The sequence below is a fragment of the Manis javanica genome, chromosome 2, assembly GCF_040802235.1.
Source record: "Manis javanica isolate MJ-LG chromosome 2, MJ_LKY, whole genome shotgun sequence".
Classification (NCBI taxonomy): domain Eukaryota; kingdom Metazoa; phylum Chordata; class Mammalia; order Pholidota; family Manidae; genus Manis; species Manis javanica.
The window spans coordinates 141,478,302-141,506,096 of NC_133157.1; the positions used below are offsets into that span (position 1 = coordinate 141,478,302).

Here is a 27,795-nt window from a genome sequence, read left to right on the forward strand (position 1 = left end):
GGATCTCAGAAACAAACACATCCTCTCTGGAGGAATGAAAATATCCTGAATCTTCACTCTCACTTTCCCAGAGATTAAGACCAACCAAAAATTACAAAACAACCCATTACAAATGAGTCAGTACAAAGAACACTTGGTTTGAGTATGGATTAAAAGATGGTGATGTGAGGAGAGATAGAGGCTTCCTCCTAAAACTGGATACAATTAGAAAATATAGTTGGTGCAACTACTCCTGAGAGAACAAAAGGAAAGAGGATGGCGTCAGACTGCACACATCTGGAGAAAAGAGCAAACCTCACCGAATGTGGTAACGTACCAGAGCAGTGGCTCTGTGGGACCTGAGCCCTTACCTAACCCCAGCTCACTGGTGGGAGGAAGAGAAACGGAGCAGGGAGGGAGTGGAAGGCTTGGGACTGCTGAATACCTAGCTGTGGAGATCTGCTCTGGGAGCACAAACCTACATTTCATGGTGCTTTCATGAGACTTGCATGACTACCGGATTCGAAAGTTAATACAGGTAGAGTTCCTGGGGAGACTACGATTCTGGCAAATTGTGGAAAGCTGGGATCCATATCTAGCTGCTCTGGGACAAAAACGTATAACTGTGTGCTCAGCCCACTGGCTTAGGCAGTGGAGACAGGCGCAGCAGCTGGGAGGTGGGGAACAGCTCTTTCCTACCCCCAGGCACCAGTACCACTCCCCTGCAACCCCTGATATTGCTTCAGAGGCTGAGCAGCTACAGAGACTACAGCTTCTGGACACGAGAGGGTGCCATTTACAAACATGCAATGCCAAAGGAACCTTGTCCAGAGTAAAATTACTAATACAACTCCCAAGAAAGATTTAAATGATATGGACCTCGTGACTCTTCCTGAAAGGGAGTTCAAAATAAAAATCAACATTCTAATGGAGGTACGGAAAGACATCCAAGAACTCAGGAATGAACTCAGGTCAGAGATCCAATTTTGAAGAGCACAATAGAGGGTATTAAAAGCAGGTTGGATACAGTGGAGGAGACAATAAATGAAATAGAAACTAGAAAAGAGGAATACAAAGAAGCGGAGTCACAGAGAGAAAAAGGACCTCTAAGAATGAATGAATATTGAGAGAACTGTGTGACCAATCCAAGCGGAAAAATATTTGTATTATAGGGATACAGAAGAAGAAGAAGAGAGAGAGAAAGGGATAGAAAGTGTCTTTGAGAAAGTACTTGCTGAAAACTTCCCCAATCTGGGGAAGGAGAAAGTCTCTCAGGCCATGGAGATCCACAGATCTCCCAACACAATGGACCCAAGGAAGACAACACCAAGACACATAGTAATTAAAATAGGAAGGATCAAGGATAAGGACAGACTGTTAAAAGCAGCCAGAGAGAGAAATAAGATCACATACAAAGGAAAGCCCATCAGGCTAACATCAGACTTCTCAGCAGAAACCTTACATGCCAGAAGGGAGTGGCATGATGTATTTAATGCCATGAAGCAGAAGGGCCTGGAACCAAGATTACTTTATCTGGCAAGATTACCATTTAAATTTGAAGGGGGGATTAAGCAATTTCCAGATAAAAGCTGAGAGAGTTCACCTCCCACAAACCATCTCTACAGTCTATTTTGGAGGGACTGCCATAGATGGAAGTGTTCCTAAGGTGGAATAGCTGTCACCAGAGGTAATAGAACCACAGTAAAGATAGTAGAATAGATAATTATGAAGGAAATGCAAAATTAAATTAAATATCCTCAAAGTCAATCAAGGAACAGACAAAAAGTACAATACCTAATATATAAAGAATGAAGGAGGAGAAATAGAAAAGAACCTTTAGATTGTGTTTGTAAGAGCATTCTAAGTGAGGTAAGTTAGACTCTTAGATAGAAAGGAAAGTAACCTGGAACCTTTGGTAACCAGGAATCTAAAGTCTGGAATGGGAAAAAGTACATACCTATCGATAATCACCCTAAATGTAAATGGACTGAATGCACCAATCAAAAGACATAGAGTCACTGAATGCATAAAAAAACAAGAACCATCTATATGCTGCTTACAAGAGACTCACTAACCTTAAACCCAAAGACATGCACAGACTAAAAGTCAAGGGATGGAAAAAGATATTTCATGCAAACAATAGGGAGAGAAAAGCAGATGTTGCAGTACTACTATCAGACAAGATAGACTTCAAAATAAAGTAACGAGATAAAGAAGAACATTACATAATGATAAAGGGGTCAGACCAACAAGCGGATATAACCATTATAAATATATATGCACCCAACACAGGAGCACCAGCATATGTGAAACAAATACTAACAGAACTAAAGGAGGAAATAGACTGCAGTGCATTTATTTTAGGAGACTTCAGCACACCATTCATTCCAAGGGACAGATCCACCAGACAAAATAAGTACGGACACAGAGGCACTGAACAACACACTAGAACAGATGGACCTAATAGACATCTATAGAACTCTATACACAAATGCAACAGGAAACACATTCTTCTCAAGCGCACATGGAACATTCTCCAGAATAGGCCACATACTAGGCCACAAAAAGAGCCACAGTAAATTCAAAAACATTGAAATCCTACCAACCAACTTTTCAGACCACAAAGGGATTAAACTAGAAATAAATTGTACCAAGAAAGCAAAAAGGCTCACAAACACATGGAGGCTTAACAACACGCTCCTAAATAGTCAATGGAGCAATTACCAAATTAAAATGGAGATCCAGCAATATATGGAAATAAATGACAACAACACAGAGCCCCACCTTCTGTGGGATGTAGCAAAAGCAGTTTTAAGAAGAAAGTATATAGCAATCCAGGCATATTTAAGAAAGGAAGAACAAACCCAACTTAATAGTCTAACATCACAATTATCAAAATTGGGAGAAGAAGAACAATTGAAGCCTAAAGTCAGGAGAAGGAGGGACATCATAAAGAACAGAGAATAAAAAAATAAAATTGAGAAGAATAAAAAAATAGAAAAAATCAATGAAACCAAGAGCTTGTTCTTTGAGAAAATGAACAAAATAGATAAGCCTCTAGCCAGAGTTATACATAGAAGAAGAGAATCAACCCACATAAACAGAATCAGAAACAAGAGAGGAAATATCACAATGGACCCAAAAGAAATATAAAGAATTTTCAGAGACTACTATGAAAACCTATATTCTAAGAAGCTGGTAAACCTAGAAGAAATGGACAACTTCCTAGAAAAATACAACCTTCCAAGACTGACCAAGGAATAAACACAAAATCTAAGGAAACCAATTACGAGCAAAGAAATTGAAGCGGTAATCAAAAAACTACCCAAGAACAAAACCCCTTGGCCAGATAGATTTACCTAGAATTTTATCAGACATACAGAGAGGATATAATTCCCATTCTCCTTAAAGTTTTCCAAAAAATAGAAGAGGAGGGAATACTCCCAAAGTCATTCTATGAAGCTAATATCACCCTAATACCAAAACCAGGCAAAGACCCAACCAAAATAGAAAATAACAGACCAATATCCCTGATGAACATACATGCAAAAATACTCTACAAAATATTAGCAAACTGAATTCAAAAATCCATCGAAGGGATCATACACCATAACCAAGTGGGATGCATCCCAGGGATGCAAGGATGGTACAGCATCTGAAAATCCATCAGCACCATCCACCACATAAAAAAAAAGGACAAAAACCACTTGATCATTTCCATAGATGCTGAAAAAGCATTTGACAAAATTCAACATCCATTCATGATAAAAACTCTCAACAAAATGGGTTTAGAGGACAGGTACCTCAACATAATAAAGGCCATTTATGATAAACCCACAGAGAACATAATACTGAAAAGTGATAAGCTAAAGCTTTTTCTCTGAGATCAGGAACAAGACAGGGACGCCTACTCTCCCCACTGTTATTCAACATAGTACTGGAGGTCCTAGCCACAGCAATTAGACAAAACGAAGAAATGCAAGGAATCCAAATTGGTGAAGAAGTCAAACTCACTTTTTGCAGATGAAATCATATTGTACATAAAAAACCCTAAAGACTCCACTGCAAAACTACTAGAATTGATATCGGAATACAGCAAAGGTGCAGGATACAAAATTAACACACAAATCTGTGGCTTTCTTATACACTAACAATGAACTAATAGAAAAAGAAATCAGGAAAACTATTCCGTTCACAATAGCATCAAAAAGAATAAAATACTTAGGAATAAACCTTACCAAGGAAGTGAAAGACCTATACTCTGAGAACTATAACACACTCTTAAGAGATATTAAAGTGGACTCTAACAAATGGAAACTCATCACAATCTCCTGGCTAGGAAGAATTAATATCGTCAAAATGGCCATACTGCCCAAAGCAATATACAGATTTGATGCAATCCCTATCAAATTACCAGCAACGTTCTTCAACGAACTGGAACAAATAGTTCAAAAATTCATATGGAAACACCAAAGTCCCTGAATAGCCAAAGCAATCCTTAGAAGGAAGAATAATGTTGGGGGATTCTCACTGCCCAACTTCAAGCTCTACTACAAAGCCACAATAATTAAGACACGTTGGTACTGGCACAAGAACAGAACCACAGACCAGTGGAACAGAATAGACACCCCAGATATTAACCCAAACATTTATGGTCAACTAATTTATGATAAGGGAGCCACGGACATACAATGGGGAAATAACAGTCTCTTCAACAGATGGTGCTGGCACAACTGGACAGCTACATGTAAGAGAATGAAACTGGATCACACCCCCATACACAAAAGTAAATTCAAAATGGATCAAAGACCTGAATGGAAGTCATGAAACCATAAAACTCTTAGAAAAAAACATGGGCAAAAATCTCTTGGACATAAACATGAGTGACTTCTTCATGAAATATCTCCCCAGGCAAGGGAAACAAAATCAAAAAGGAACACATGGGACTATATCAAGCTGAAAAGCTTCTGTACAGCAAAGGACACCATCAATTGAACAGAAAGGTATCCTACAGCACTGGAGAATATATTCATAAATGACAGATCCTATTAAGGGTTGACATCCAAAGTATATAAAGAGTTCATGCACCTCAACAAACAAAAAGCAAATAATCCAATTAAAAATTGGCAGAGGAGGTGAACAGTTCTCCAAAGTAGAAATTCAGATGGCCAACAGACACATGAAAACATGCTCCATGTCGCTAGTTATTAGAGAAATGCAATTTAAAACCACAATGATATATCTCCTCACACCAGTAAGGATTGCTGCCAACAACAAAAGACAAAAAACAACAAATGTTGGCGATGTTGCGGAGAAAGGGGAACCCTCCTACACTGCTGGTGGGAATGCAAATTGTTCAACCATTGGGGAAAGTAGTATGGAGGTTCCTCAAAAAGCTCAAAATAGAAATACCATTTGACCCAGGAATTCCACTTCTAGGAATTTACCCTAAGAATGCAGCACTCCAGTTTCAAAAAGACAGGTGCACTCCTATGTTTATTACCGCACTATTTACAATAGCCACGAAATGGAAGCAACCTAAATGTTCATCAGTAGATGAATGGATAAAGAAGATGTGGTTCATATACACAATAGAATATTAGCCATAAGAAAAAAACATCCTACCATTTGCAACAGCATGGATGGAGCTAGAGGGTATTATGCTCAGTGAAATAAGCCAGACGGAGAAAGGTAAGTACCAAATGATTTCACTCATATGTGGAGTATAAGAACAAAGAAAAACTGAAGGAACAAAACAGCTGCAGAATCACAGAACCCAAGAATGGACTAACACCAAATGGAAAGGGGCTAGGCAGGAGGGGTGGGAAGGGAGAGATAATTGCAGGGAAAAAGAAAGTGGGCCTTATGATTAGCATGTATAGTGTTTGGGGGGTGGGGCATAGGGAGTGATGTGCAACACAGAAGAGAAGTAGTGATTCTACAACATGTTACTATGCTGATGGACAGTGACTGTAATGGGATTTGTTGGAGGGGACTTGGTGATAGGGGGATTCTAGTAACCATAATGTTCTTCCTGTAATTGTAGATTAATGATAATAAAATGAATTTTTAAAAAATTTAACGTACAAAGAAATAGAAGACTTGGTTTAGAGCCGAAAGGACTTCCAATGTTAGTATTGTTTCTAATAAAATATGAAAGAATGGTTTCTGAAATGTTTAAGCCAATTTAAGATGGAATCACAAAAATGAGTAATCATTTCAAGACATCAAAAATGTCCAGGACTGTGAAGTTTGTTTTGTCCAAAACTAAATAACACGTAGAGTTTCTCAAGAAGTTACTGTTAGGGAAATGGGTTAAATGGCACATGATGTTCCTCTGTTATATTTTCCGTTGATTTTTTAATATTATTTATTTTTGAGTTCAGAAATCCACAGTTTTCTTAAGGCCAGAAGTCTAAAATCATCGTGTCCACAGGGCCACGCTCTCTGCCACCTCTGGGGGAATCCTGCCTGCTTCTGCTATCTTTGGTAATTGCCAGCAATCCTTGGTATTCTTGGCTGGTAGTTACATCATGCCAGTCACACTACCATCTTTTCCCTGTATTTCTTCACACCCTCCTTCCTCTCTCTGTGCCTGTGTCTGTACAAATTCCCCTTTTTACCAGAACGCTAGTCATATTGGATGAGTGCTCCCTCTAATGACCTCATCTTAACCTGCTCAAATCTGCAAAGACCCTGTTTCCAAATATGGTTATATCCTGAGGCCCTGAAGGTTAGGACTTCAACAGATCTGTTTTAGGGGACACAATTCAACTCATAACACTTTCTTACAAAATAAACACTGGTTACAGGTGGTTTTACACATTAGTTTCACAAAAGTTGTAGTACTTGATCATTCCACAGTTACACGAGTGTTGTATAACTACCCAAATGTCTAAGAGGCCAATGTAACAGTGCCACGAAACCCAGATAAGACAATACAAGAATGGAAATTCAAAGTGAGTCCTCCCGAGGAGCTCCCTGGCTAGCACAGCCGTATGGGTGCGTCTTAGACACTTACTTAGTGTGGGGTGACAAAGGCAAGTTGCAGAAGACAGCCCATGTAGCAAGTGGTTCGGAAGTTAAATCACTGAAGAATACATTCTTCAGGGAGACATACACAAAAACTGCATCAAAAGGAAGGGATAATAAGGGTCGTTGTCAAACAGACTGTGTTTTGTGAACTCAATATAATGAAAATAGAAGTAAGAAATACATCAAGACAGAGTAAGCCCCAAATCAGGACTAGCAGTTACCTTGGGATGAGGGGAAGTCAGGAGAGCAGCCTGTGGACTCTGCACCACGGTGGGCACAGCCGAGCCGTGTGATGCCTGACTCTTGGTGGTGAATTCATGGTCACTTCGTAACTTACAGTCATATAACTATTTTATCTGTCTCTTTAAAATTCTCTTTCTAATTAAAAAAAAAACATTATACATAGACTGCACCGTTGCCATTGTGGAATTTCGTGGTCACGTGACTCGGGGCTGTCCCAGGTGACCGAGACATTTTGGTCAGATGGTTACAGGAGATTCCTTACTCTTGTAATTTTTATTTTATTTTATTTTATTTTATTTTATTTTATTTTATTTTATTTTATTTTATTATTTTATTTTATTTTATTTTGTTTTGTTTTATTTTATTTATTTATTTATTTATTTTATTTTTTATTTGATTTAATTTATTTTATATTTTATTTATTTTATTTTATTTGATTTGATTTTATATTTTATTTATTTATTTATTTATTTATTTATTTAGATAAGTATTTTTTATTGAAGGGTAGTTGACACACAGTATTACATTAGTTTCAGGTGTACAACACAGTGATTCAACATTTATATACATGATAATTCTAGGTACCAGCTATCACCATACCAGGTTGTTACAATATTTTGACTCTATTCCTTATCCTATACATTACATCCCGGTTACTTATTTATTTTACAATTTGAAGTCTGAATTTTTTTTTTTTTTTTGTGAGGGCATCTCTCATATTTATTGATCAAATGGTTGTTAATCACAATAAAATTCTGTAAAGGGGGTCAATGCTCAATGCACAATCATTAGTCCACCCCAAGCCTAATTGTTATCACTCTCTAATCTTCTGAAGCATAACGAACAAATTCTTACATGGAGAACAAATTCTTACATAGTGAATAAGTTACATGGTGAACATTACAAGGGCAGTCAACACAGAAGCTTTTGGTTTTGATCATGCATTATGAACTATAAACAGTTCAAATATGAATATTCATTTGATTTTTATACTTGATTTATATGTGGATACCACATTTCTCTTTATTATTATTATTTTTAATAAAATGCTGAAGTGGTAGGTAGATACAAGATAAAGGTAGAACAGTTTAGTGTTGTAAGAGAGCAAATGTAGATGATCAGGTGTGTGCCTGTAGACTATGTGTTAATTCAAGCTAGACAAGGGCATAAAACATCCACGTATACAGAAGATTTCTCTCAGAATATGGGGGGGAGGTTCTAAACCTTACCTCTGTTGATCCCCATTTTCTCACCTGATGGCCCCCCTGGGACTGTGCCTGTCTTAGGTTGTTGCTCCCTTGAGGAATCTTACCCATCTCTGGCTAACCAGTCATCTTCCGGGAACATACAGGGAAATGTTAAGTTGGTAAGTGAGAGAGAAGCCTTATTGTTTGAAAAGGTTAGCTTTTTACTTCTTTGCATATTTTATGCCCTGTGGCTTCTATGCCCAGCATTTGTCTTGAGGTGTCTTTACCACTTGGAAGAATTATGATACTTGGCAAATTCGATATGAGGCACGAATTCTACTTAAGGGTTATAATTAGGAAGGAAGAAGAAAAGCTATAGAAGTAGCAGGCGGAAGAAAACCTGGGAAGATTGATTATTTCTTTGACATATCTTCTTGTAGTGTAACATCAGCATGTATAGGTTTTAAACTACTAATTAAATTGTGCACACACATTAACATAATAGGAGTTCAGTTACATAACCAAAGCAGACCTATAATAACCAGCTATCTCCAGTGAAGCCAAGAAAACCAGTTAGGCACCTTAGGCATTTGTGAAAACTTATCTGTGATATGGTGGATATTGTCCAAGTGAACTTGAACAGTCTGAGAGAAATCAGACAAATTAAAACAACCCATTCCTCGGGACTGTTCACATCCCATATTTTCTTTTAACAGTAAATAGTCTGTAGTTGTAAGATTTTGGAGCGCTACAATTTGCACTTCTCCTAATTCTTGGTTGAGTTCCAATAGTTTAGATCCAGTCAAATTTGTTGTTTTGCTGTATGCACAGGCAAGCTTAGATATCTCCTTCTTCATTCCCATGGCAAGTCCAGGAACTGGTGGAGTGAGTGCATCTACACCTGTAGCAGTGCATGGATCTTTGTTGGGGTTTGTTGATGGTCATCTTCTGGCATGAGTCTTCCCGAGAGTGCTGAAGTTGGAAGTTCTTTTTCATATCATATCTTAGTTCATTTTCGGGGTAGCCAAATTAGACTTTGATCTTCTGTATAAACACAAACAGACCCTTTGCCTACACTTTTATATGCCCTTTATATCATTGTGTAGAACTCATTGGAGGTCACCACACAGGAACTGCTTTTTTTAAATCATTAATCTACACTTACATGATGAATATTTTGTTTACTAGGCTCTCCCCTATACCAGGTGCCACCTATATACCCCTTTACAGTCACTGTCCATCAGCGTAGCAAAATGTTGTAGAGTCACTACTTGTCCTCTCTGTGTTGTACAGCCCTCCCCTTTCTCCCACCCCCCCAAGCATGCTAAACTTAACACCCCCCTTTTTCTCCCCCTCCCTTATCCCTCCTACCCACCCATCCTCCCCAGTCCCTTTCCCTTTGGTACCTGTTAGTCCATTCTTGAGTTCTGTGATTCTGCTATTTTGTTCCTTCAGTTTTACCTTTGTTCTTATACTCCACAGATGAGTGAAATCATTTGGTATTTCTCTTTCTCCGCTTGGCTTGTTTCACTGAGCATAATACCCTCCAGCTCCATTCATGTTGCTGCAAATGGTAGGACTTGCCCTTTTCTTATGGCTGAGTAGTAGTCCATTGTGTATATGTACCACATCTTCATCCATTCATCTACCGATGGACATTTAGGTTGCTTCCAATTCTTGGCTATTGTAAATAGAGCTGTGATAAACATAGGGGTGCATTGGTCTTTCTCATACTTGATTGCTGCATTCTTAGGGTAAATTCCTAGGAGTGCAGTTCCTGGGTCAAATGGTAAGTCTATTTTGAGCATTTTGATGTACCTCCATACTGCTTTCCACAATGGTTGAACTAATTTACATTCCCACCAGCAGTGTAGGAGGGTTCCCCTTTCTCCACAGCCTCGCCAACATTTGTTGTTGTTTGTCTTTTGGAAGGCAGCCATCCTTACTGGTGTGAGGTGATACCTCATTGTAGTTTTAATTTGCATTTCTCTGATAATTAGCGATGTGGAGCATCTTTTCATGTGTCTGCTGGCCATCTGTATTTCTTTTTTAGAGAACTGTCTGTTCAGTTCCTCTGCCCATTTTTTAATTGGGTTATTTGTTTTTTGTTTGTTGAGGCGTGTGAGCTCTTTATATATTCTGGACGTCAAACCTTTATCGGATCTGTCATTTTCAAATATATTCTCCCATACTGTAGGGTTCCTTTTTGTTCTATTGATGGTGTCTTTTGCTGTACAGAAGTTTTTCAGGTTGATATAGTCCCACTTGTTCATTTTTGCTGTTGTTTTCCCTGCCCGGGGGGATATTTTCAAGAAGAGGTCACTCATGTTTATGTCTAAGAGGTTTTTGCCTATGTTTTTTTCCACGAGTTTAATGGTTTCATGACTTACATTCAGATCTTTGATCCATTTTGAATTTGCTTTTGTATATGGAGTTAGACAATGGTCCAGTTTCATTCTCCTACATGTAGCTGTCCAGTTTTGCCAGCACCATCTGTTGAAGAGACTGTCATTTTGCCATTGTATGTCCATGGCTCCTTTATCAAATATTAACTGACCATATATGTCTGTCTGGGTTAATGTATGGATTCTCTAGTCTGTTCCATTGGTCTGTGGCTCTGTTCTTGTGCCAGTACCAAATTGTCTTGATTACTATGGCTTTATAGTAGAGCTTGAAGTTGGGGAGTGAGATCCTCCTACTTTATTCTCCTTTCTTAGGATTGCTTTGGCTATTCGGGGTCTTTGGTGTTTCCATATGAATTTTTGAATTATTTGTTCCAGTTCATTGAAGAATGTTGCTGGTAGTTTGATAGGGATTGTATCAAATCTGTATATTGCTTTGGGCAGGTCAGCCATTTTTACGATATTAATTCTTCCTAGCCACGAGCATGGGATGAGTTTTCATCTGTTAGTGTCCCCTTTAATTTCTCTTAAGAGTGACTTGTAGTTTTCAGAGTATAAGTCTTTCACTTCTTTGGTTAGGTTTATTCCTAGGTATTTTATTTTTTTTGATGCAATTGTGAATGGAGTTGTTTTCCTGATTTCTCTTTCTGTTGGTTCATTGTTAGTGTATAGGAAAGCCACAGATTTCTGTGTGTTGATTTTGTATCCTGCAACTTTGCTCTATTCCGATATCAGTTGTAGTAGTTTTGCAGTGGAGTCTTTAGGGTTTTTTATGTACAATATCATATCATCTGCATATAGTGACAGTTTAACTTCTTCTTTACCAATCTGGATTCCTTGTATTTCTTTGTTTTGTCTAATTGCCGTGGCTAGGACCTCCAGTACTATGTTAAATAACAGTGGGAAGAGTGGGCATCCCTGTCTAGTTCCCAATCTCAGAGGAAAAGCTTTCAGCTTCTCGATGTTCAATATAATGTTTGCTGTGGGTTTTTCATAGATGGCCTTTATTATATTGAGGTACTTGCCCTCTATTCCCATTTTGCTGAGAGTTTTTATCATGAATGGATGTTGAACTTTGTCAAATGCTTTTTCAGCATCTGTGGAGATGATCATGTGGTTTTTGTCTTTCTTTTTGTTGATGTGGTGGATGATTTTGATGGACTTTCGAATGTTGTGCCATTCTTGTATCCCTTGGGTGAATCCCACTTGGTCATGGTGTACGATCCTTTTGATGTGTTTTTGAATTCGTTTTTCTAAAATTTTTTGAGTGTTTGCATCTACGTTCATCAGGGATATTGGTCTGTAGTTTTCTTTTTTGGTGGGGTCTTTGCCTGGTTTTGGCATTAGGGTGATGTTAGCTTCATCGAATGAGTTTGGGAGTATCCCCTCCTCTTCTATTTTTTGGAAAACTTTAAGGAGAATGGGTATTATGTCTTCCCTGTATGTCTGATAAAATTCCGAGGTCAATCCCTCTGGCCCGGGGGTTTTGTTCTTTGGTAGTTTTTTGATTACCACTTCAATTTCGTTGCTGGTAACGGTCTGTTTAGATTTTCTGTTTCTCTCTGGGTCAGTCTTAGAAGATTGTATTTTTCTAGGAAGTTGTACATTTCTCCTAGGTTTCCCAGCTTGTTAACATATAGGTTTTCATAGTATTCTCTAATAATTCTTTGTATTTCTGTGGTGTCTGTCATGATTTTTCCTTTCTCGTTTCTGATACTGGTGATTTGTGTTGACTCTCTTTTCCTCTTAATAAGTCTGGTTAGAGGCTTGTCTATTTTATTTATTTTCTCAAAGAACCAGCTCTTGGTTTCTTTGATTTTTTCTATTGTTTTATTCTTCTCTATTTTATTTATTTCTTCTCTGATCTTTATTATGTACCTCCTTCTGCTGACCTTAGGCCTCCCTTGTTCTTCTTTTTCCAATTTCAATCATTGTGACATTTGACCTTTCATTTGGGATTGTTCTTCCTTTTTTAAATATGCTTGGATTGCTGTATACTTTCCTCTTAAGACTGCTTTTGCTCTGTCCCGCAGAAGTTGGGGCTTAGTGTTGTTGTTGTCGTTTGTTTCCATATATTGCTGGATCTCCATGTTGATTTGGTCATTGATCCATTGATTATTTAAGAGCGTGTTGTTAAGCCTCCATGTGTTTGTGAGCCTTTTTGCTTTCTTTGTACAGTTTATTTCTAGTTTTATGCCTTTGTGGACTGGTAAGTTGGTTGGTAGGATTTCAGTCTTTTGGAATTTACCGAGGCTCTTTTTGTGGCCTAGTATGTGGTCTATTCTGTAGAACGTTCCATGTGCACTTGAGAAGAATGTGTATGCTGTTGCTTTTGGATGTAGAGTTCTGTAGATGTCTGTTAAGTCCATCTGTTCTAGTGTGTTGTTCAGTGCCTCTGTTTCCTTACTTATTTTCTGTCTGGTGGATCTGTCATTTGGTGTGAGTGGTGTGTTGAAGTCTCCTAGAATGAATGCATTGCATTCTGTTTCCTCCTTTAGTTCTGTTAATATTTGTTTCAGGTATGTTGTTGCTCCTGTATTGGGTGCATATATATTTAGAATGGTTATATCCACTTGTTGGACTGAGCTCTTTATCATTATGTAATGTTCTTCTTTGTCTTTTGTTACTTTATTTATTTTGAAGTTTGTTTTTTCTGATACCAGAATTGCAACACCTGTTTTCTTCTCTTTGTTGTTTTCCTGAAATATCTTTTTCCATCCCTTGACTTTAAGTCTGTGCATGTCTTTGGGTTTGAGGTGAGTCTCTTGTAAGCAGCATGTGGATGGATCTTGCTTTTTCATCCATTCTATTACTCTGTGTCTTGTGATTGGTGCATTCAGTCCATTTACATTTAGAGTTATTTTTGAAAGGTATGCACTTATTGCCATTGCAGGCTTTAAGTTTGTGGTTACCAAAGGTTCAGGGTTCGCTTCTTTACTATCTTATTGTCTGACATAACTCGCTTGTTGAGCTATTATAATCGCGGTCTGATGATTCTTTATTTCTCTCCCTTCTTATTCCTCCTCCTCCCTTCTTCATATGTTGGATGTTTTGTTCTGTGCTCTTTTTAGGAGTGCTCCCATCTAGAGCAGTTCCTGTAAGGTGCCCTGAAGAGGTGGTTTGTGGGAGGTTAATTCCCTCAACTTTTGCTTGTCTGGGATTTGTTTAATCCCTCCTTCATATTTAAATGATATTCGTGCTGGATACAGTAGTCTTGGTTCGAGGCCCTTCTGTTTCATTGCATTAAGTATATCATGCCATTCTCTTCTGGCCTGTAGGGTTTCTGTTGAAAAGTCTGTTGATAGCCTGATGGGTTTTCCTTTGAAGGTAACCTTTTTTTTTCTCTCTGGCTGCCTTTAACACTTTGTCCTTGTCTTTGATCTTTGCCATTTTAATTATTATGTGTCTTGGTGTTGCCCTCCTTGGATCCCTTGTCATGGGAGTTCTGTGTACCTCTATGGTGTGAGAGGCCATTTCTTCCCCTAGTTTGGGGAAGTTTTCGGCAATTATTTCTTCAAAGAGACTTCCTATGCCTTTTTCTCTGTTCTTCTTCTTCTGGTATTCCTATAATGTGTATATTGTTCCATTTCGATTGGTCACTTAGCTCTCTCAGAATTCTTTCATTCCTGGAGATCCTTTTATCTCTCTCTGCATCAGCTTCTCTGCATTCCTGTTCTCTGTTTTCTAGACCATTAATTGTCCATTCTGTTTTGACATCCTTCCAGAGCTTGTTTTATTTCTGTATTCTCCTTCCTTATTTTTTGAATATTTATCTGCAAGTCCATCAGCATGGTTATGACTTTTGTTTTGAATTCTTTTTCAGGAAGACTGGCTAAGTCTATCTCCCTAGGTTCCTTCTCAGGGGAAGAATGTAGCAGATGCCGTAGCTGTCTGGTTTAGTCTTGTCTGAATCATATTTTTTTGCCTTTTCATGTTGACAGGTGCTATTGACTGTCAGCTGGGAGGGCCAAACTTTTCATTTGCTACTAGCCTTTCTTTACTGGGACAACTGCGACCCCTAGTGCGTTGTATTGGGTAATTTCGTGTAGGCTGGGTCTTTGTGTCTTGCCTGGCTAAAGTGTAGGAATTTTCCTTTCTGCCTTTCTGTGGGCGTGTTTTGCCTTAGGCTGTTTCTCTGCTTTCGCAGTGCTGGGAGGGGTTTTGGATGGTGGAGGGGGGCTCTTTGGCTGTTTACCTCCGTGAGGGGTCTCAGATCTGTTGCCCGGGGGGTTAGTGTGTCCGGTTTTCCCTGTAATTTGCAGCCACTGGGCTGTGGCCTGTGTTGTTTCCGTTTACCTGTTAAATGCCTGTCTCTTTAAGACTTTCAAAGAGCACTGGCTTTTCTTTGTCACAGGAGCATCAGCTTCGGCACCCGCTCAGAGGTGTTGCTCCCCTATTTCCCTAGTTTCCAGCCCTCCACGCATGTACTGTGTCTGCGCTCTGGTGCGCGTCGCTGGGGCTGGGTGTTTAGCAGTCCTGGGCTCCCTCTCCCTCCCGCTGGGAGGTGGTGGGAGGTGTGCTGGGGTCCTGCCGGCTGGGGCTTATATCTTACCCCTTTCACCAGGCACTGGGCTCTCACACGTGTTGATGTAGTCAGGCTGTTATCCTGTGTCTTCTGGTCTCTCTTTTAGGATTAGTTGTATTTTTTGTATTTTCAAAAATATATATATTTCTGGGAGGAGATTCCCACTGTCCTACTCCGCCGCCATGTTGGCTCCGCCTCCTGTACTCTTGTAATTTTAAAACGTTGCCAGGATGTGCCTAGTTGTAAACAAGTATGCTCTTAGAAGTTCTAGCAATTTGGTTTGCAAGCATTTAGGCTGTAGCCACGCCATCCAGGTAGACAACTTGAGGAAATGAGAGCGGCTCTTTCCCTTCCTAAGAGGGCCTACGTGCTCATTTTCATTCTAGAAGCAAAAGATGTTTCTATTGATGAAATTCGAATTAACTTCCAATAACGTAGCTGCTCTGTGCCTCTTCCCTTTGGTCCCCACCAAGCCCAAGCCTCACCCTGGAAGAAGTCGGCGCCTGGGCTCAGTCATTCGACCAGTTAATGTTCACTCCGGCCGGAAGGAACGCTTTCCGGGAATTCCTCCGAACAGAATTCAGTGAAGAAAACATGCTCTTCTGGATGGCGTGTGAGGAACTGAAGAAAGAAGCTAATAAAAACGTTATTAAAGAGAAAGCAAAGATAATATATGAAAACTACATTTCTATCCTTTCTCCTAAAGAGGTATGTGCCTACCAAAAGGTTTTCTCCCAGGAGGCTGTTGCTGAAACTGACTTATTTCAGCCTTTGGTCCCCTGGCAGTTTAGCTCTTCCAAAATGGATAAAACGGCTCTACCCACTCTTCTTGGTTCTCAGATGCATTTGACTGTGGTCCCGCCAATGGGCTCCAAGTGTCCCCTAAAATATGTGAAAGATTTTGTACAGTTTTTCCACAAAAGTATCCATAACTTTCATCAGATTCTCTAGAAGCTGGAGACTATGCCCTTTATTGTAAATACTGTTTAAAAATATTACACCCTGTAAGCATTTAAGTAAAGTTATCCTTTTATTCTGAGCAAATGCTCGCTGACAAGTCTCTTTTAGGTAGAAATAGCATCACTAATATGAAGCTGATTCTGTAGAGGTCGCCCTTGCGTGGCCCTTTCTTACATCAGAATTTACCAGAGGAGAGGAATCAACCAAGTGTGCATCTCTCAGTCTGTTCCTTAGAATCTAGAATCTAGGAAGTTGGTTGATCTCAAAAGGAATGCTGTGTAGCTTCAGTTACAAAATCACTCATTTCCTCCAGTGTGCTGCTACAGATAAGAAGTTAAGAAGGGTCCCTCATATCAGGTAGCTCATGGGCAATCCAGAGCCTGTGTCCTAGGGCCTGGCGAAGTGAGGCGCAACAGCAGGGTGGGATGGGAATGAGGAGCAGGCTCTGGAAGAGGCCAGAGGCAGACCAGGGATGATGAGAAGGGAGTTACCAGAAATACAACGGGATGAAGACATCCCAGAGAACCGGACCAGATGGCAAAGGCTAAAAGCAGGCAGGGGTGTGGCAGTGGCAGTGGCAATGGCTTGGGTGCCAGCCTGAGATTTTCTGAGAAGCCCTTGGATATTAACCTGGTTAGAGCATCACATCTGGATTTTGAAAGGCCAACATGGCTGCAGACTGGATTTGGAAGACTAGAGGCAGAGGCTGGTTAGAGCATGAATCCAGGAGTCCAGACAGGACATACCGGGGCCCCACCTGGGCCAGCTGAAGAGAAACCTGAGGAGAAGGGCTTGATCCTGGTAAATCCCAGAGTTCCAAATGCCTCCTCCATGTCTGCTTCGGGCATAGTTCACTTCAGCTGGGCAGACAGGATGGTGATATACACCCAGAAAGGCAGGAGGGCTGAGTTTGCTCAAGTTTGTGTGAAGGTGGAAAGAGATTCAGTTGACAGACACATGAATATGGAGTTCAGAAAGTTATTTCCATTTGGATTAACAAAAAGCATGAGAATTTTTTCCTTTAATTTATGGCTTACACATATTTTTACTTTGTCATGATTTTCTTTTTTTATTTTTTAAAGCAAAATTTTTCAACACTCTCTTTTAAAGTATTACACAACCAAAAACATCTTAGAAAAGTTGTGAAGCAAAAATGATATAAGAATGACCCTTTCCTTCCCAAATAGAAGCATATATTACTTGAAATGTAAAAGCTTCACAATTTTAAGATTGGGGTCAGATTCACTTGGGTTTGAACCCCAGTTCTCTCATCTAACAGCTGCATAACCTTGGGGGGGGTATTTCGGAAGCTTTTTGCACCTTGGTTTCCTTATATGTAAAAGGGAAAATTACTTGCCCAGAGTTTCAGAAGGATTGAAGGGGTTCAGGCACCTGGCTGCCAAGACATATATATGGCTGAGCAGCTCAGGGGCATGCGCTTCATGTGGAGGCTGTGAGGAATGAAATGGTTCTATTTGTACCCCAGCTGCTGGTGAACCAGAGGATTTTGTAACATTTTCCCCAACAGGGCAGGAGCTTTCCTCCTCTTAGCTGACAGTCCGTAGTGAGTCCCCAGCTTTGGAAGGAGCTGTGTTCCTGAGCTCTGGACCGTTATCCTGTAGAGTCTTCTCGGAGAGGGCTGCCTAGTAGTGAGGGTGGCCTCTGGAAGAAGCTTGGGGTGTAGGGGCCGCAAAGGGAATTTCCCCTTCATCTGGGTGGGTGGGGAAGGCTTCTGGTTTAGAATGAATCTAAAGCGAGACCCACAGAGGTGCACTTAGGCAAGCAGAGCAGGGGAAGCTTATTCCAGACAGGAGCAGGGACAGGCTAGTCCGAGCTCCTCCTCTCTTTAAATTCAAAGTGGAAAATTCCAAATTCTTTAAGTTCTTGAGTGGAATAGTGAGGCAGAGCTGGGGAACGAGTGTAAGCAGATCGCAAAGGGCCTCCTAAGTCTAAATTTGGGACTTATAAGCTTTCGACTTGATCCTGAGAGCAGCCACAAGGCAGTGCCAGGCATGAAGCTGGAATGTCAGCACAGAGTTTGCAGGTTAGAAAGGTCCCTCTGGCCAAACTGGTGTGTGGAGAGGCACTAGACTGAAGCAGAAGGTTAGGAGGCTGGCAAACAAATGCAGCAGGTGACTATGGGTGACCTCCATGGCCATGGCAGAGAGGAGGGAGGAGGTGGACAGACTTGGGAGGTGTTAAAGAGATGGGGTCACCAAGAATTTGTAATAGAATAGAGAGCCAGAGGGAAAAGGAGGGGGAGCAGGATGCAGAACTGGGTGGAAATAAGTAATTCTATTCCTTCACAAGCTAAACAAGGAAGATTAGGAAATGTTGGGAATTTGTGTTGAATGTTTGGTTTCCTTGTATAGACAAAGGGGCTTCTAGGAGGATGGTGGGTATGCACATGGCAAGATAGATCATGAAAGTCAGTGTTTCATGAGTTAGCTACTTGTATTTTCAGTTTTCTCTTAAACAATTTCCTGTGCGTTGCATAGCATTCAAACTGTCCTGGCCTAGTGGTGCAGAGCTGGTCCAGCTGAGGCTCTTCGCACAGCAGAGACCACATGTGAGCTGATCTTTGCAGTTTGGCCCATTGCCTTGTCTGTCTGGTGTCCTGCGGGAAAAGCCTGAGCCCAGCGGCTTGTGCTGGTCTGTGAGGCAGCTTTGTCCAGGGTGAGCGGAACATCAGCATTGGGAGAACCCGCATCTCCAAAGGACTTCTGAATCCCAAGCACTTTAAATGAATTCTCTTTAAAGGCTCCCCAGCTACCGCCCTCACCCCTGTGTAAGGAGGAGCTCATTAGGCCACCGTTTACTTTGCCAGAAGCCCCACACCAAGCAGTGACAGAGATGGGATTTCAACATGGGTCACTTGAATCTGACCCTTGCACCATGCTTCTGAGTCAGCTTCCACTTCACCAGCTTGCCTGGCACTCGTTCGCAGAAATCTGCAGCTGTGTTCTAGCTGGCTGCAGCCCGCGGCCTCCAGTTTTAGCCCTGATGTTATTAGGAAGTTAGCAAGGGGTAGGTCTATGCACCCTACATGTACTATGAAAATATGTACTATTTTCTTTAAAACAGCACACTCATTTTAAAGAAGCAACACAGCTTTGTGATTTTCTGAAGCAGTGTGAGCCCCACAAACATCACCTAGAACTTGTAAGAAATGCAAATTACAGGCCCTGCTGTAGACCTCTTGAGACAGAACTCTGTGGGGGAAGAAGTTGGTGGGAGCAGCAAGCTGTTTGACAAGGCTTTCAGAGGCCTCTAATGCCACAGAGATTTGAGAACCATGTTTATCGTACATTCAGTTTCTCTTTCAGCAGTTCAGATTCTTGGAAGACCTTGTTTGGTTTGGAATTTTTAAAAGGCAGAACAAGGTATGGGAGTTTTGGATGGATTTCCAAAGAGAAACATATTCAATACAACTCTTGTTTGCTTCTATTGACAGGTCAGCTTAGACTCCCGTGTAAGAGAAGTCATCAACAGGAACATGGTGGAGCCATCCCAGCACATATTTGATGATGCACAACTGCAGATTTACACCTTAATGCACAGAGACTCATACCCCCGGTTCATGAGCTCTGCTCTCTATAAAGATTTGCTTCAGTCCTTATCTGAGAAATCAGTTGAAACATAGGATGTTATCAAATATACTTATAAATAAAACAATAAAACAGCTCATGGACTACACCTAGTACAAGGAATGTAGAGGCAGTATCTTCTGCTGGAGTAATAACTTGGGCCATTTTAATAAGATGCTTCCTTCTACGGAAGACTAAATAGTCACAGTGTAAAATTGTAGCCACCTGTAATGATACTTCTGAGAAAAACTGGGGTCTGGCTTTCTTAGAAAGATAGTATATGTACATTTACCATAATAGTAGCATGTCCTCAATCACAAGGGATACACTTGAAGACTCCACACTGCCTGCAGCATGTAGACCCACTGGAGCAAATGAAACAGGTTTGTTTTGCATGAGTCTGGTACCTGATCACTCTCCTCCCAAAGAAAAGATATCAAGTGCATTGCAGCTACTCCCTCTTCTGTCTAGTTCATTTTTGTATATTTCACTTACTGCCATTACAGGGTCCACATTCCCATTTTATAAATATGCACCACTTTAAAAATGGTGTTCCACTTTATTGTAGAATATGTGTATGTAGGTACATATGTGTGTGTGTCTATACATGGTAAGTGTAAAGCACTGCTCTTCAGTGGGTCTCAAGCGTTTGGTAAGAGAAGTAGTGCTTAGAAAATTCTTTTGTTTAAAAGTTACTGTTATTTTATTAGAATCTGTGAACCTGAAGAATGAATTTTAAGTTCACAACGTTGTGTTCGTAACATTTTCAAATAAGCCTATTTTATTATTGAAAGAAATATGGGCATTTTTCACTCAGGAAAGAAAGCACAAGAGTTTTATCTCCATCTTTATTTTTTTTCACAGGTATTAAATATTGAGAAATAGAAGACTAACTAAGTAGGGATCGACGCAAGACACCTTTTAGCTCCCACACTAAGATTTTGTTTTAGATCCTACCATTTTTGTCATGGGACGACAGAATCATTTCACAGCTTAGAGGCAACATACTGGTTTGTAGACCTAAGCCACCCTGAAGGAGTCCTTGACTAGAGTGAACGGGAGAGACATCCAAAATCTGGAAGAGCTTGAGGGGCGGGTTAGAAAGTAACTTGGCATAGGCCCACAGGCTGCTTCAGCCTTAAAGGGGACAGCCATCCTCTCGCCTCCCTCCCAAGCAGGCCCCTCAGCCTGGTGCCTTCTTCAGTACTTCTCAAGCCCCCTAAGCCCCTCACCCCCATTCCCAGTAAAACATCTTACATCCTTTACTGTGAAAACTGCACCCCAACCCCTAACTTCCTGCATAGCCCATAAATCCGTGTGCATAGTGGTTTGTTCTTGCCGCCTTCACCCTTGGCCCAGAGAATAGTGACCTTCCCTCCTTTCCAGGGCATCAATCGTGTGCTTTTGATCCAAATCGTATGATGTCCTTCTTAGACAAAGAGGATGGAATTAATAGGGCATCTACCTTGCACTCTGGTCATCCACATTCCTTCCAGGGTGACAGGTGTGCCCATGGTAGCGACAGTGCAGTGTAGCAGGTGCTGTGATGGGGAAGAGCCCACCAGGGAAGCCCTGAAGGGCTAAGGGAAGATTTCAGTGTAAGTGGTGCCACAACAAATCTATAGCATGAGAGTATGTGTGTTGTGGCAGAGGTGTGGGAAAGTGTCCATGATTGGGGCAATCCCGAACAAGTGCAGATATGAGGTCACCGTAAGACAGGATGGCCAGGAATGGACTGGATGGAGGGACACAGGAGTCTGAGATTTTAGGCTGGAGTATGGACTCAGGATTTTCCAGCAAATGGATGGATGGAATTGCCTGGAGAGTGAGGGCATGGAAACGCTGAGGGTAAGTCCTTGCAAGAATGGAGAGAGACAGGAGCATTCCAAAGGAGTCATGGATTCGTCTCCTCAGTGCAGGTAAGCAGGCCAGGGACATGTGGGGACATGGCAGCAACTGAGTGGCAGAGCTCGAAGGGGCAGTGGTATGTGATGGTGAGTTAAATGCTGACCCAGGATTTCCCCCACCCTCCTGCACCGTCATCTTCGCCGGGACTTTGTCCCATACCATAAGCATCCCTAGGACCCCCAGGCTGCACTGCACAGCTGCAGTCCTCCGTTCCTTTCTCATCCGATTCTCACCACAGCCCACACTTGCCATCTCGTTTCCTCACCTCCCCATTCACCCCTCAAACTAAGGCCATGCTCCAGCCTGCTCCACACAGGTCTTGGCCGGCCACGTCCACACTCCTGCCTCTCAGCCTCCTCGGTGGAGTGCTCAGCTTCCTGACGTCATAGCTGGTACCGTTCTTGAAACACCCCTTGCCTGTCTTCTAAGATGCTTTCCAGTTCTCATCTCTGTCCATGTTCTTCGAGGCCTCCCTCCCAAGCAGGCCCCTCAGCCTGATGCCTTCTTTAGTACTTCTCAATCCCCCTAAGCCCCTCACCCTCATTCCAAGCAAGACCTCTACAGTCGGGCTACTGGCTCCCTAGCCAACCCCACATCCAGTTTGGACTCTAGAACAAACACAGAAAAGACACATATACCACTTCACCCTCTCTAAAATGCCACCCTTCACCCAGCTAACTGCTATCGTTCCTTAAAGATGTAAGTCACAAATCACCTCCTCTGAGAAGCCTTAACCTCACCTCCTAAGTCCTACTTCCATTGTGTTGGGTGCATTCTTTCCTAGTCCAGGAATTTCCTGTACAGATATTTATCACCTGAGTTATTATAAAGTATCTGTCTACATATCTGTCTTTCCCATTAGACTCTAAGCTCTGGAGGCATTGAAAATACATCTTATTAATCATTTTATGTACAGTATATAGCTAAGAGCAATATTCACTAAATGCTTGTAGAATGGAACTGAAGAGTTACAGCATGAAAACTGAATTTCCCATAGCTATGAAATAAAAATCCCATTCCAAATTTGCTTTGAAACGTGTCACATCTCAGATCTTTCCCATGTGCCTTACATAATGCACTACAATGAACCAATCCTGAGTAAATGTATAGTGTCATCTATAGTGTCATGTATGAATGAATCCTGAAGCCACCCTCCAGGTACCCTATAAACTCAGTGCAATTCCAAGATTTTAAAAAAAATGTTAAGTAAAACTTGAGAACCTGATTTTATTGGGATGGATGTCTCTCCATATAAATAAAAAAATATGTTCCAGATGGTTTAAGGACCTGAAGCTTTTTTAAAGAATAATAATACTGGAAGATAATGTAGGCAATATTATAATAACTTCAGATGAAAAAGGTCTCCTAAGAAAAACATCAAATTCAAAAACCATAAAGCACTGACAGATTGGATTATGTTAAAAATTATAATTCAATGCCACAAAATATAAAAAGTAAAACAAGCATCAGGCAATAAACACATTAAAGATTACTATGCAGAACATATTAGGTAGGAGTGCCTACAAATTGGTAAGAAAAACTTTAAGTCAATGCATTTTTTTTGAAGGACATTATGTTTACTAGGCTCCCCCTTTCAGCAAGTACCCCCCAGATACCCCTCCACAGTCACTGTCCATCAGCATAGTAAGATGCTGTAAAATCACTACTTGTCTTCTCTGTGTTGTACAGCTCTCCCCGTGCCCTGCTCAACACTATACATACTAATCGTAATGCCCCCTTTTTCCTCACCCTTATCCCTCCCTTCCCACCCATCCTCCCCAGTCCCTTTCCCTTTGGTAACTGTTAGTCCATTCTTGGTTCTGTGATTCTGCTGCTGTTTTGTTCCTTCATTTTTCCTTTGTTCTTATACTCCACATACGAGTGAAATCATTTGGTACAAGTCTTTCTCCGCCTGGCTTATTTCAGTGAGCATAATATCCTCTAGCTCCATCCATGTTGTTGTAAATGGTAGGATCTATTTTTTTCTTATGGCTGAATAATATTCCATTGTGTATATGTACCACATCTTTATCCATTCATCTACTGATGGACACTTAGGTTGCTTCCATATCCTGGCTACTGTAAATAGTGCAGCGATAAACATAGGGTTGCATCTGTCTTTTTCAAACTGGAGTGCTGCATTCTTAGGGTAAATTCCTAGGAGTGGAATTCCTGGGTCAAATGGTTTTTCTATTTTGAGCTTTTTGAGGAACCTCCATACTGCTTTCCATAATGGTTGAACTAATTTACATTCCCACCAGCAGTGCAGCCTCGCCAACATTTGTTGTTGTTTGTCTTTTTGATGATGTCAATCCTTACTGGTGTGAGGTGATATCTCATTGTGGTTTTAATTTGCATTTCTCTGATGACAAGTGATTTGGAGCATCTTTTCATGTGCCTGTTGGCCATCTGAATTGCTTCTTTAGAGAACTGTCTATTCAGCTCCTCTGCCCATTTTTTTTTTTAGAGGGCATCTCTCATTTATTGATCAAATGGTTGTTAACAACAATAAAATTCTGTATAGGGGGGTCAATGCTCAATGCACAATCATTAATCCATCTCAAGCCTAATTCTCGTCAGTCTCCAATCTTCTGAAGCATAACGAACAAGTTCTTACATTATGAACGAATTCTTACATAGTGAATAAGTTCTTACATGGTGAACAGTACAAGGGCATTCATCACAGAAACTTTCGGTTTTGATCACGCATTATGAATTATAAACAATCAGGTCAAATATGAATATTCGTTTGATTTTTATACTTGATTTATATGTGGATCCCACATTTCTCCCTTTATTATTATAATTTTTATTTTTAATAAAGTACTGAAGTGGTAGGTAGATGCAAGATAAAGGTAGAAAACATAGTTTAGTGTTGTAAGAGAGCAGTTGTAGATGATCAGGTGTATGCCTGTAGACTATGTGTTAATCCAAGCTAGACAAGGGCACTAAAACATCCACGGATGCAGAAATATTTCTCTCAAAACAGGGGGGGTGAGGTTCTAAGCCTCACCACTGTTGATCCCCAATTTCTCACCTGATGGCTCCCCTGCGACTGTGCCTGTCTTAGGTTGTTCCTCCCTTGAGGTATCTTACCCGTCTCTGTCTAACCAGTCATCTTCCGGGGCCATACAGGGAGATGAAAAGTTGGTAAGTGAGAGAGAAGCCATATTGTTTGAAAAGGTTAGCTTTTTACTTCTTTGCAGATTTATGCCCTGTGGCTTCTATGCCCAGCACTTGTCTCGAGGTATCTTTACCACCTGGAGGAATTATGATACTCGGTAAATTCGATATGAGGCACGAATTCTATTTAAGGGCTGTAATTAGGAAGGAAGAAGAAAAGCTATAGAGGTAGCATATGGAAGAAAACATGGGAGGATTATTTCTTTGACATATTCTTTGACATATCTTGTAGAGTACCTTAAGTATGTATAGGTTTTAAACTAACTAACTTGCGCAGACATATTAACATAATAGGAATACGGTGACATAAACTAAGCAAATTTATAATTACCAGCCATCTCCAGTGAAGCCAAGAAAACCAGTTAGGCATTTGTGAGAATTTGTCTATGATATGATGGATATTGTCCAACTGTACTTGAACAGTCTGAGAGAAATCAGACAAATTAAAACAACCCATTTCTGGGATCTGTTCACATTCCATATGTTCTTTTAACTGTAGATAGTCTATAGTCGTAAGATTTTGGAGCACTACAACTTGCACCCCTCCCAACTCCTGGTTGAGTTCCAACAGTACAGATCCACTCAAATTCGTTATCTCACTGTATGCACATGCCAGCGTAGACATCTCCCTCCTCATTCCAGTGGCAAGTCCAGGAAATGGTGGGATGGACGCAGCCACAACCGCAGCATCGCCTGGATCCCTGTGGAGGCTTTTTGATGATCATCCCCCGGTACGAGTCCTCCAGAGAGTGCTGATGCCGGAAGTTCCTCCTCATACCGTATCTTAGTTCATTTTCTGGGTAGACAAGCTAGGCCTTGATCTTCTGCATAGAAACAAACAGACCCTTTGCCCACACTTTGACATGCCCTCTATACCACTGTGTAGAACTCATTGGAGGTCAGCCACACACAGGAACTGCTTTTTTCTTATTTTTTTATTTTTTTATTTTTTTTAAGGAAAGGCATATTATCAGAAAAGAGTACCTCCATAGCCGATCATCTGATACCCTTTAAGCGATCAAAATTAAGGATATTTAAAGCATGCGTTAATCTTTGATTTACCAATAGTTTTATCCTATCAAGGAGTAAACCCCTTTTCTTTGTTTTTTTTCATTTTTTTAAAAAAATCTTTAATCTACACTTACATGAAGAATACTGTTTACTATGCTGTCCCCTATACCAAGTCCCCCCTAAAAACCACATTACAGTCACTGCCCATTGGCATAGCAAAATGTTGTAGAATCATTACTTGTCCTCTCTGTGTTGTACAGCCCTCCCTCCCCTTTCTCCCTCCCCCCCATGCATGCTAATCTTAATACCCCCTTTCTTCCCACCCCTTATCCCTCCCTGCCCACCCATCCTCCCCAGTTCCTTTCCCTTTGGTACCTGTTAGTCCATTTTTGAATTCTGTAATTCCGCTGCTATTTTGTTCCTTCAGTTTTTCCTTTCTTCTTATACTCCTCAGATGAGTGAAATCATTTGGTATTACTCTTTCTCTGCTTGGCTTATTTCCCTGACCATAATACTCTCCAGCTCCATCCATGTTGCTGCAAATGGTAGGATTTTCCCTCTTCTTATGGCTGAGTAGTATTCCACTGTGTATATGTACCACATCGTCTTTATCCATTCATCTACCAATGGACATTTAGGTTGCTTCCAATTCTTGGCTATTGTAAATAGTGCTGCGATAAACATAGGGGTGCATCTGTCTTTCTCAAACTTGATTGCTGCATTCTTAGGGTAAATTCCTAGGAGTGGAATTCCTGGGTCAAATGGTAGGTCTGTTTTGAGCATTTTGATGAACCTCCATACTGTTTTTCAGAATGGTTGAACTAATTTACATTCCCACCAGCAGTGTAGGAGGGTTCCCCTTTCTCCACAGCCTCGCCAACATTTGTTGTTGTTTGTCTTTTGGAAGGCAGCCATCCTTAGTGGTGTGAGGTGATACCTCATTGTAGTTTTAATTTGCATTTCTCTGATAATTAGCGATGTGGAGCATCTTTTCATGTGTCTGCTGGCCATCTGTATTTCTTTTTTAGAGAACTGTCTGTTCAGTTCCTCTGCCTATTTTTTAATTGGGTTATTTGTTTTTTGTTTGTTGAGGCGTATGAGCTCTTTATATATTCTGGGCGTCAAGCCTTTATCGGATGTGTCATTTTCAAATATATTCTCCCATACTGTAGGGTTCCTTTTTGTTCTATTGATGGTGTCTTTTGCTGTACAGAAGCTTTTTAGCTTAATATAGTCCCACTTGTTCATTTTTGCTGTTGTTTTCCTTGCCCAGGGAGATATGTTCAAGAAGAGGTCACTCATGTTTATGTCTAAGAGGTTTTTGCCTATGTTTTTTTCCAAGAGTTTAATGGTTTCATGACTTACATTCAGGTCTTTGATCCATTTTGAGTTTACTTTTGTATATGGGCTTAGACAATGGTCCAGTTTCATTCTCCTACATGTAGCTGTCCAGTTTTGCCAGTACCATGTGTTGAAGAGACTGTCATTTTGCCATTGTATGTCCATGGCTCCTTTATCAAATATTAACTGACCATATATGTCTGTCTGGGTTAATGTATGGATTCTCTAGTCTGTTCCATTGGTCTGTGGCTCTGTTCTTGTGCCAGTACCAAATTGTCTTGATTACTATGGCTTTATAGTAGAGCTTGAAGTTGGGGAGTAAGATCCCCCTACTTTATTCTCCTTTCTCAGGATTGCTTTGGCTATTCAGGGTCTTTGGTGTTTCCATATGAATTTTTGAATTATTTGTTCCAGTTCATTGAAGAATGTTGCTG

The 27,795-nt window shown here is 40.7% G+C and overlaps 1 protein-coding gene across 7 annotated transcripts in view; it reads left to right on the forward strand.

Moving 5' to 3' along the window:
* LOC108388533 (regulator of G-protein signaling 20) overlaps positions 1-20,016 on the forward strand; it is a 125,115-nt gene extending 105,099 nt beyond the window's left edge. For all 7 annotated transcript variants that reach the window (XM_073229517.1, XM_073229518.1, XM_073229521.1 and 4 more), the window contains 2 exons: positions 15,845-16,079; positions 19,786-20,016. In XM_073229517.1, the coding sequence (XP_073085618.1) occupies positions 15,845-16,079; positions 19,786-19,974 (424 nt within the window). In that variant the 3' untranslated portion in view covers positions 19,975-20,016. The remainder of the gene's footprint in view (positions 1-15,844; positions 16,080-19,785) is intronic.
* Positions 20,017-27,795: the final 7,779 nt, after the last annotated feature.